The sequence below is a fragment of the Oncorhynchus keta genome, chromosome 26, assembly GCF_023373465.1.
Source record: "Oncorhynchus keta strain PuntledgeMale-10-30-2019 chromosome 26, Oket_V2, whole genome shotgun sequence".
Classification (NCBI taxonomy): domain Eukaryota; kingdom Metazoa; phylum Chordata; class Actinopteri; order Salmoniformes; family Salmonidae; genus Oncorhynchus; species Oncorhynchus keta.
In genome coordinates, this window is record NC_068446.1 from 43,314,061 (window position 1) to 43,325,166 (window position 11,106).

An 11,106-nucleotide genomic window follows, 5' to 3' on the forward strand; every position below is an offset into this window, starting at 1 on the left:
TCACTTTTTCTTTGGTGTTTATTGTCATCTTATTTATATTTTTGTTGGTGTTTACTGTCATCTTATTTATATTTTGTTGGTGTTTACTGTCATCTTATTTATATTTTTTTTGGTGTTTACTGTCATCTTATTTATATTTTTGTTGGTGTTTACTGTCATCTTATTTATATTTTTGTTGGTGTTTACTGTCATCTTATTTATATTTTTGTTGGTGTTTACTGTCATCTTATTTATATTTTTTTGGGCAGTGTTTTTTTTTCATTTTTTTTTCTCACTTTTTACAGCATCGTCTGCTTGCATTCTCTCATCCTCTCATCCTCCCTCCCTCTCCTCTCATCCTCCCTCCCTCTCCTCTCATCCTCCCTCCCTCTCCCCTCATCCTCCATCTCTCCCTCCATCCCTTCTTCCTCCAGATCCCCAGAGCGGTGGTGGTTTGGAGGTTACTGAACCCAGCGGTAACCACCAGTTCCACCTCCCCCTGTCATTCCGCCCCAAACACTCCCGCATCGCCCTGCAGGCCGTCAGAGACAGGTGATACATCCATCTACAGAGCCTAAAGAATCCTCTGTGACGTGATACTTTTATTAGTCCAATGCTCTGGTATATATATATTATTTTTTTTATTTCATCTTTATTTAACCAGGTAGGCAAGTTTGAGAACAAGTTCTAATTTACAATTGCGACCTGGCCAAGATAAAGCAAAGCAGTTCGACACATTCAACAACACAGAGTTACACATGGAGTAAAACAAACATACAGTCAATAATACAGTATAAACAAGTCTATATACGATGTGAGCAAATGAGGTGAGATAAGGGAGGTAAAGGCAAAAAAGGCCATGGTGGCAAAGTAAATACAATATAGCAAGTAAAACACCGGAATGGTAGATTTGCAATGGAAGAATGTGCAAAGTAGAAATAAAAATAATGGGGTGCAAAGGAGCAAAATAAATAAATAAATTAAATACAGTAGGGAAAGAGGTAGTTGTTTGGGCTAAATTATAGGTGGGCTATGTACAGGTGCAGTAATATGTGAGCTGCTCTGACAGTTGGTGCTTAAAGCCAGTGAGGGACATAAGTGTTTCCAGTTTCAGAGATTGTTGTATTTTTATTCCTTTAACTTAGCCTTTAATTAACCACGATGAAAATCCTTAGAGGTTAAAAACCAACTTATGAATCACCTACTGCCGACACGTTCTTGACATCATTCTTTGTCTGGAAATCTTGTGGTGGCTAGTAATGAACATAATATAGATATCTCTAGTTAGTCCTTTGTGAAAATAAGTTCTTTACTAACAGGTTGTATGTAGACTGAAAGAGAAGTGAAAGTCGTAATTTTAAAATAACTTTGCTTCAAGGTGAAACCAATGAAAATGCAGATGTTCACTCTGATAGGTGGAAAAGGGAAGTAACCCTAACAACCACATTAAATAACAGTCTTTATTCAAGACTTACATTCATTTCGTCTACAGATACATTCGGTACGTTTCACTTCACTTACGATTCAATTCAGATTCCACATTATTACGCTGTTTGTATTGTGTTGACCGTTACTCTGGTCTTAGTGTCTGTAGTTAGTTACTCTGGTCTTAGTGTCTGTAGTGTTGACCGTTACTCTGGTCTTAGTGTCTGTAGTTAGTTACTCTGGTCTTAGTGTCTGTAGTTACGACGGTTACTCTGGTCTTAGTGTCTGTAGTGTTGACCGTTACTCTGGTCTTAGTGTCTGTAGTGTTGACCGTTACTCTGGTCTTAGTGTCTGTAGTTACGACCGTTACTCTGGTCTTAGTGTATGTAGTTACGGTCTTGACCGTTACTCTGGTCTTAGTGTCTGTAGTGTTGACCGTTACTCTGGTCTTAGTGTCTGTAGTTAGTTACTCTGGTCTTAGTGTCTGTAGTTACGACCGTTACTCTGGTCTTAGTGTCTGTAGTGTTGACCGTTACTCTGGTCTTAGTGTCTGTAGTGTTGTAGTTGACGACCGTTACTCTGGTCTTAGTGTCTGTAGTTACGTTGACCGTTACTCTGGTCTTAGTGTCTGTAGTGTTGACCGTTACTCTGGTCTTAGTGTCTGTAGTGTTGACCGTTACTCTGGTCTTAGTGTCTGTAGTTACGACCGTTACTCTGGTCGTTGTCTGTAGTTACGACCGTTACGCTGGTCTTAGTGTCTCTAGTGTTGACCGTTACTCTGGTCTTAGTGTCTGTAGTGTTGACCGTTACTCTGGTCTTAGTGTCTGTAGTTACGACCGTTACTCTGGTCTTAGTGTCTGTAGTGTTGACCGTTACTCTGGTCTTAGTGTCTGTAGTGTTGACCGTTACTCTGGTCTTAGTGTCTGTAGTTACGACCGTTACTCTGGTCGTTGTCTGTAGTTACGACCGTTACGCTGGTCTTAGTGTCTCTAGTGTTGACCGTTACTCTGGTCTTAGTGTCTGTAGTGTTGACCGTTACTCTGGTCTTAGTGTCTGTAGTTACGACCGTTACTCTGGTCTTAGTGTCTGTAGTTACGACCGTTACTCTGGTCTTAGTGTCTCTAGTGTTGACCGTTACTCTGGTCTTAGTGTCTGTAGTTACGACCGTTACTCTGGTCTTAGTGTCTGTAGTTACGACCGTTACTCTGGTCTTAGTGTCTGTAGTTACGACCGTTACTCTAGTCTTAGTGTCTGTAGTTACGACCGTTACTCTGGTCTTAGTGTCTGTAGTTACATGTGACTGAGGTGGTGTTGACCGTTACTCTGGTCTTAGTGTCTGTAGTGTTGACCGTTACTCTGGTCTTACTGTCTGTAGTGTTGACCGTTACTCTGGTCTTGGTGTCTGTAGTTACGACCGTTACTCTGGTCTTAGTGTCTGTAGTGTTGACCGTTACTCTGGTCTTACTGTCTGTAGTGTTGACCGTTACTCTGGTCTTGGTGTCTGTAGTTACGACCGTTACTCTGGTCTTAGTGTCTGTAGTGTGGACCGTTACTCTGGTCTTAGTGTCTGTAGTTACATGTGACTGAGGTGGTGTTGACCATTACTCTGGTCTTAGTGTCTGTAGTGTTGACCGTTACTCTGGTCTTGGTGTCTGTAGTTACGACCGTTACTCTGGTCTTAGTGTCTGTCGTTACGACCGTTACTCTGGTCTTAGTGTCTGTAGTGTTGACCGTTACTCTGGTCTTGGTGTCTGTAGTTACGACCGTTACTCTGGTCTTAGTGTCTGTCGTTACGACCGTTACTCTGGTCTTAGTGTCTGTAGTGTTGACCGTTACTCTGGTCTTAGTGTCTGTAGTTACGACCGTTACTCTGGTCTTAGTGTCTGTAGTTAGTTACTCTGGTCTTAGTGTCTGTAGTGTTGACCGTTACTCTGGTCTTAGTGTCTGTAGTGTTGACCGTTACTCTGGTCTTAGTGTCTGTAGTGTTGACCGTTACTCTGGTCTTAGTGTCTGTAGTTACGACCGTTACTCTGGTCTTAGTGTCTGTAGTTACGACCGTTACTCTGGTCTTAGTGTCTGTAGTTACATGTGACTGAGGTTGTGTTGACCGTTACTCTGGTCTTAGTGTCTGTAGTGTTGACCGTTACTCTGGTCTTAGTGTCTGTAGTGTTGACCGTTACTCTGGTCTTAGTGTCTGTAGTTACATGTGACTGAGGTGGTGTTGACCGTTACTCTGGTCTTAGTGTCTGTAGTGTTGACCGTTACTCTGGTCTTAGTGTCTGTAGTTACGACCGTTACTCTGGTCTTAGTGTCTGTAGTGTTGACCGTTACTCTGGTCTTAGTGTCTGTAGTTACGACCGTTACTCTGGTCTTAGTGTCTGTAGTGTTGACCGTTACTCTGGTCTTAGTGTCTGTAGTTACGACCGTTACTCTGGTCTTAGTGTCTGTAGTTACGACCGTTACTCTTGTCTTAGTGTCTGTAGTTACGACCGTTACTCTAGTCTTAGTGTCTGTAGTGTTGACCGTTACTCTGGTCTTAGTGTCTGTAGTGTTGACCGTTACTCTGGTCTTAGTGTCTGTAGTGTTGACCGTTACTCTGGTCTTAGTGTCTGTAGTTACATGTGACTGAGGTGGTGTTGACCGTTACTCTGGTCTTAGTGTCTGTAGTGTTGACCGTTACTCTTGTCTTAGTGTCTGTAGTTACATGTGACTGAGGTTGTGTTGACCGTTACTCTGGTCTTAGTGTCTGTAGTGTTGACCGTTACTCTGGTCTTAGTTACATGTGACTGAGTCACTGACTGTACCAGGGTTTCGTTTTCTATGTCTTGTGGTCAGGTAATGTCAAGATGTTTTTATTTAACATTTATTTAACCAGGTCAGCTGCCTACCAAAAGGCAAAAGGCCTCCTGCTGGGACGAGGGCCCCGGGATTACAAATTTAAAATATAGGACAAAACACACATCACAACAAGAGAGACTACACAACATAGGAGACAACATAGCAAGTCAGCAACACATGACAACTAGCATGGTAGCAACACAACATGACAACTAGCATGGTAGCAACACAACATAACAACATGGTAGCAACACAACATGACAACAACATGGTAGCAACACAACATGACAACATGGTAGCAACACAACATGACAACAACATGGTAGCAACACAACATGACAACAACATGGTACCAACACAACATGACAACAACATGGTAGCAACACAGCATATCAACAACATGGTAGCACTACAACATGGTAGCAGCACAACATGACAACAACATGGTACCAACACAACATGACAACAACATGGTACCAACACAACATGACAACAACATGGTAGCAACACAACATGACAACAACATGGTAGCAACACAACATAACAACATGGTAGCTCCACAACATGACAACAACATGGTAGCAACACAACATGACAACAACATGGTAGCAACACAACATAACAACATGGTAGCACCACAACATGACAACAACATGGTAGCAACACAACATGACAACAACATGGTAGCAACACAACATGACAACAACATGGTAGCAACACAACATGACAACAACATGGTAGCAACACAACATGTCAACAACATGGTAGCAACACAACATGACAACAACATGTTAGCAACACAACATGGTAGCAACATGTTAGCAACACAACATGGTAGCAACACAACATGGTAGCAACACAACATGGTAGCAACACAACATGACACAACATGGAAGCAACACAACATGACACAACATGGAAGCAACACAACATGACAACAACATGGAAGCAACACAACATGACAACAACATGGTAGCAACACAACATGGCAGCAACACAACATGACACAACATGGAAGCAACACAACATGACAACAACATGGTAGCAACACAACATGACACAACATGGAAGCAACACAACATGACAACAACATGGTAGCAACACAACATGACACAACATGGAAGCAACACAACATGACACAACATGGAAGCAACACAACATGACACAACATGGAAGCAACACAACATGACAACAACATGGTAGCAACACAACATGACAACAACATGGTAGCAACACAACATGACAACAACATGGTAGCAACACAACATGATAGCAGCACAAAACACGGTACCTACATTATTGGGCACAAGACAACGGCACGAAGGGTAAGAAGGTAGAGACACCTTAAACTGTCGTATGGTTTTGTCTGTTTATTCTTTACTTACTACAGATACTCTACTTATGATGTGTCCTGTAGGAAAGATAAAGATATATATATATATATATATATATTTTTTTTTTTTAATTTCTAAAATGTTTACTGGGTCTATGTCATAAGCGACTCCATACTCCGTAGATAAAGGCACTACTTTAGACCAGAGGACGGTGGCATTTCAGAGTGGGTGTCACAGCAGAGCTTTCTACTACAGCCTAGATTCTGTGTGTCTTTTCCTCAGTGTCTCCAGTTTTGTGAAGAAAACGACTGAGAAGATCAACACTCTCCAGATGAACTCTGACCTCTGGCCACGTCCCCCTGACCCTAAGGACGGGGGTCAAGGACATCTGGAGGCTGTAGCTACCACTGTACCGTTCCCAGAGGACGGTGACCACGAGTGAGTTGAGATATTGGCTTGCTTTTTTTCTCCTTTTACTGATGTATACCATTGATTCTATATACTATTGATTCTATATACTATTGATTCTATATACTATTGATTCTATATACTATTGATTCTATATACCATTGATTCTATATACCATTGATTCTATATACTATTGATTCTATATACCATTGATTCTATATACTATTGATTCTATATACTACTGATTCTATATACTATTGATTCTATATACTACTGATTCTATATACTACTGATTCTATATACTATTGATTCTATATACTATTGATTCTATATACTACTGATTCTATATACTACTGATTCTATATACTACTGATTCTATATACTATTGATTCTATATACTACTGATTCTATATACTATTGATTCTATATACTTCTGATTCTATATACTATTGATTCTATATACTATTGATTCTATATACTATTGATTCTATATACTACTGATTCTATATACTATTGATTCTATATACTACTGATTCTATATACTATTGATTCTATATACTACTGATTCTATATACTATTGATTCTATATACTACTGATTCTATATACTATTGATTCTATATACTACTGATTCTATATACTATTGATTCTATATACTTCTGATTCTATATACTATTGATTCTATATACTATTGATTCTACATACTACTGATTCTATATACTACTGATTCTATATACAAACTATTGATTCTATATACAAACTATTGATTCTATATTCTATTGATTCTATATACTACTGATTCTATATACTATTGATTCCATATACTAACTATTGATTCTATATACTATTGATTCTATATACTACTAATTCTATAGTCTATAGTCTGTCTTGGACAGCATTAACGATGTCCGCGCAGTAGGAAGCTGTCGTAATTTTCAAAGCAATGAAATGGATTTGATGCCAGACCAAATGATTGTCCCCCAATACTTATTTTCCCTTGTGTTGTGTTTTACCCAGGGAGTGTCTGGACCAAGGAAATGCAGAGACGGATCAACAGGACCTGATAACGGCTACAGAGAAAGGGATGTGAGTACAGAGCAACACTACAACCCTGTTAATTATACAAGACTGTACAGAGCAACACTACAACCCTGTTTATTATACAAGACTGTACAGAGCAACACTACAACCCTGTTAATTATACAAGACTGTACAGAGCAACACTACAACCCTGTTTATTATACAAGACTGTACAGAGCAACACTACAACCCTGTTAATTATACAATACTGTACAGAGCAACACTACAACCCTGTTTATTATACAAGACTGTACAGAGCAACACTACAACCCTGTTTATTATACAAGACTGTACAGAGCAACACTACAACCCTGTTTATTATACAAGACTGTATAGAGCAACACTCCTCTAGGACATGGTAACACTAGATACATACCCCTCTAGGACATGGTAACCCTAGATACATACCCCTCTAGGACATGGTAACACTAGATACATACCCCTCTAGGACATGGTAACACTAGATACATACCCCTCTAGGACATGGTAACACTAGATACATACCCCTCTAGGACATGGTAACACTAGATACATACCCCTCTAGGACATGGTAACTCTAGATACATACTCCTCTAGGACATGGTAACACTAGATACATACCCCTCTAGGACATGGTAACACTAGATACATACCCCTCTAGGACATGGTAACACTAGATACATACCCCTCTAGGACATGGTAACCCTATACCCCTCTAGGACATGGTAACTCTAGATACATACCCCTCTAGGACATGGTAACCCTATACCCCTCTAGGACATGGTAACACTAGATACATACCCCTCTAGGACATGGTAACACTAGATACATACCCCTCTAGGACATGGTAACACTAGATACATACCCCTCTAGGACATGGTAACACTAGATACATACCCCTCTAGGACATGGTAACACTAGATACATACCCCTCTAGGACATGGTAACACTAGATACATACCCCTCCAGGACATGGTAACTCTAGATACATACTCCTCTAGGACATGGTAACACTAGATACATACATGGTAACACTAGATACATACCCCTCTAGGACATGGTAACCCTAGATACATACCCCTCTAGGACATGGTAACACTAGATACATACCCCTCTAGGACATGGTAACTCTAGATACATACTCCTCTAGGACATGGTAACACTAGATACATACCCCTCTAGGACATGGTAACACTAGATACATACCCCTCTAGGACATGGTAACACTAGATACATACCCCTCTAGGACATGGTAACCCTAGATACATACCCCTCTAGGACATGGTAACACTAGATACATACCCCTCTAGGACATGGTAACACTAGATACATACCCCTCCAGGACATGGTAACTCTAGATACATACTCCTCTAGGACATGGTAACACTAGATACATACATGGTAACACTAGATACATACCCCTCTAGGACATGGTAACCCTATACTCCTCTAGGGCATGGTAACCCTAGATACATACCCCTCTAGGACATGGTAACCCTAGATACATACCCCTCTAGGACATGGTAACACTAGATACATACCCCTCTAGGACATGGTAACACTAGATACATACCCCTCTAGGACATGGTAACACTAGATACATACCCCTCTAGGACATGGTAACCCTATACCCCTCTAGGACATGGTAACCCTATACCCCTCTAGGACATGGTAACACTAGATACATACCCCTCTAGGACATGGTAACACTAGATACATACCCCTCTAGGACATGGTAACACTAGATACATACCCCTCTAGGACATGGTAACACTAGATACATACCCCTCTAGGACATGGTAACCCTATACCCCTCTAGGACATGGTAACACTAGATACATACCCCTCTAGGACATGGTAACACTAGATACATACCCCTCTAGGACATGGTAACACTAGATACATACCCCTCTAGGACATGGTAACTCTAGATACATACCCCTCTAGGACATGGTAACTCTAGATACATACTCCTCTAGGACATGGTAACACTAGATACATACCCCTCTAGGACATGGTAACCCTATACCCCTCTAGGACATGGTAACACTAGATACATACCCCTCTAGGACATGGTAACACTAGATACATACCCCTCTAGGACATGGTAACTCTAGATACATACCCCTCTAGGACATGGTAACACTAGATACATACCCCTCTAGGACATGGTAACACTAGATACATACCCCTCTAGGACATGGTAACTCTAGATACATACCCCTCTAGGACATGGTAACCCTATACCCCTCTAGGACATGGTAACACTAGATACATACCCCTCTAGGACATGGTAACTCTAGATACATACCCCTCTAGGACATGGTAACACTAGATACATACCCCTCTAGGACATGGTAACTCTAGATACATACCCCTCTAGGACATGGTAACACTAGATACATACCCCTCCAGGACATGGTAACCCTATACCCCTCTAGGACATGGTAACACTAGATACATACCCCTCTAGGACATGGTAACACTAGATACATACCCCTCTAGGACATGGTAACACTAGATACATACCCCTCTAGGACATGGTAACACTAGATACATACCCCTCTAGGACATGGTAACCCTATACCCCTCTAGGACATGGTAACACTAGATACATACCCCTCTAGGACATGGTAACCCTATACCCCTCTAGGACATGGTAACACTAGATACATACCCCTCTAGGACATGGTAACTCTAGATACATACTCCTCTAGGACATGGTAACTCTAGATACATACCCCTCTAGGACATGGTAACTCTAGATACATACCCCTCTAGGACATGGTAACACTAGATACATACCCCTCTAGGACATGGTAACACTAGATACATACCCCTCTAGGACATGGTAACTCTAGATACATACCCCTCTAGGACATGGTAACACTAGATACATACCCCTCTAGGACATGGTAACCCTATACCCCTCTAGGACATGGTAACTCTAGATACATACCCCTCCAGGACATGGTAACTCTAGATACATACTCCTCTAGGACATGGTAACACTAGATACATACCCCTCTAGGACATGGTAACACTAGATACATACCCCTCTAGGACATGGTAACACTAGATACATACTCCTCTAGGACATGGTAACACTAGATACATACCCCTCTAGGACATGGTAACCCTATACCCCTCTAGGACATGGTAACTCTAGATACATACCCCTCTAGGACATGGTAACCCTATACCCCTCTAGGACATGGTAACACTAGATACATACCCCTCTAGGACATGGTAACACTAGACACATACTCCTCTAGGACATGGTAACTCTAGATACATACCCCTCTAGGACGGCAGGTGGCCTAGTGGTTAGAGCGTTGGACCAGTAACCGAAATGTTGCTAGATCGAATCCCCGAGTTGACAAGGTAGTAATCTGTTGTTCTGCCCCTGAACAAGGCAGTTAACCCACTGTTCCCCGGTAGGCTGTCATTGTAAAGGATAATTTGTTCTTAAAACTGACTTGTCTGACTTGCCAAATCAAAGATGTATAGCTAGTCTGATTTATAATACCCTTTTAAGTGAACATGGGGTTTTTAATGTTCCGTGTATTGTACCCATCTTAGCTCTCAGATCCAGGATCCCTTGGTTCTGTTGGACCCAGCCTGTCTCAAAGAAACTCTACAGGAGTGGATCCCTGTGTTGGAGAGGGTTCTAGGTCCTGAGCTGGATCTAGGTCTGGGAAAGCAGAGTCCAGCTGGTGAGGAGGAGGAGACGGAAGATGCTGCAGACAACCGTCCAGAGAACGTTCAGTCTGAGATCCCCTCGAGCTCTCCTGAGGGCCAGGAGGAAGGGAAGAGAGGAGAGGATTCCCCACAACAAAATGGAGGACAAGAGGACCAGACGGAGGGTCAGGACCATCACAGACCTGACGAGGCCTCCACTGAAGAGAACCTGAGGGTGTGGTCCCCCAAACCTCTCCCCCCAGACCTCCAGGCTCACCTTACCCAGCTGGCCACTCTGTACCTGGAGCTGGGTTATTTTGGGGACCCCGTTGTCCAGAAAGAGAGGGGTGTAGTAGGGGTCAATGCATTCTTGAGACGGTTCTT

At 41.8% G+C, this 11,106-nt stretch overlaps 1 protein-coding gene across 3 annotated transcripts in view; it reads left to right on the forward strand.

Moving 5' to 3' along the window:
- The window catches only part of hps5 (HPS5 biogenesis of lysosomal organelles complex 2 subunit 2), a 55,803-nt gene that overhangs the window by 23,210 nt on the left and 21,487 nt on the right, over positions 1-11,106 (forward strand). For all 3 annotated transcript variants that reach the window (XM_052480979.1, XM_052480977.1, XM_052480978.1), the window contains exons 12-15: positions 414-531; positions 5,859-6,014; positions 7,000-7,068; positions 10,624-11,106. The exon at positions 10,624-11,106 is cut by the window's right edge and continues 95 nt beyond it. In XM_052480979.1, the coding sequence (XP_052336939.1) occupies positions 414-531; positions 5,859-6,014; positions 7,000-7,068; positions 10,624-11,106 (826 nt within the window). The remainder of the gene's footprint in view (positions 1-413; positions 532-5,858; positions 6,015-6,999; positions 7,069-10,623) is intronic.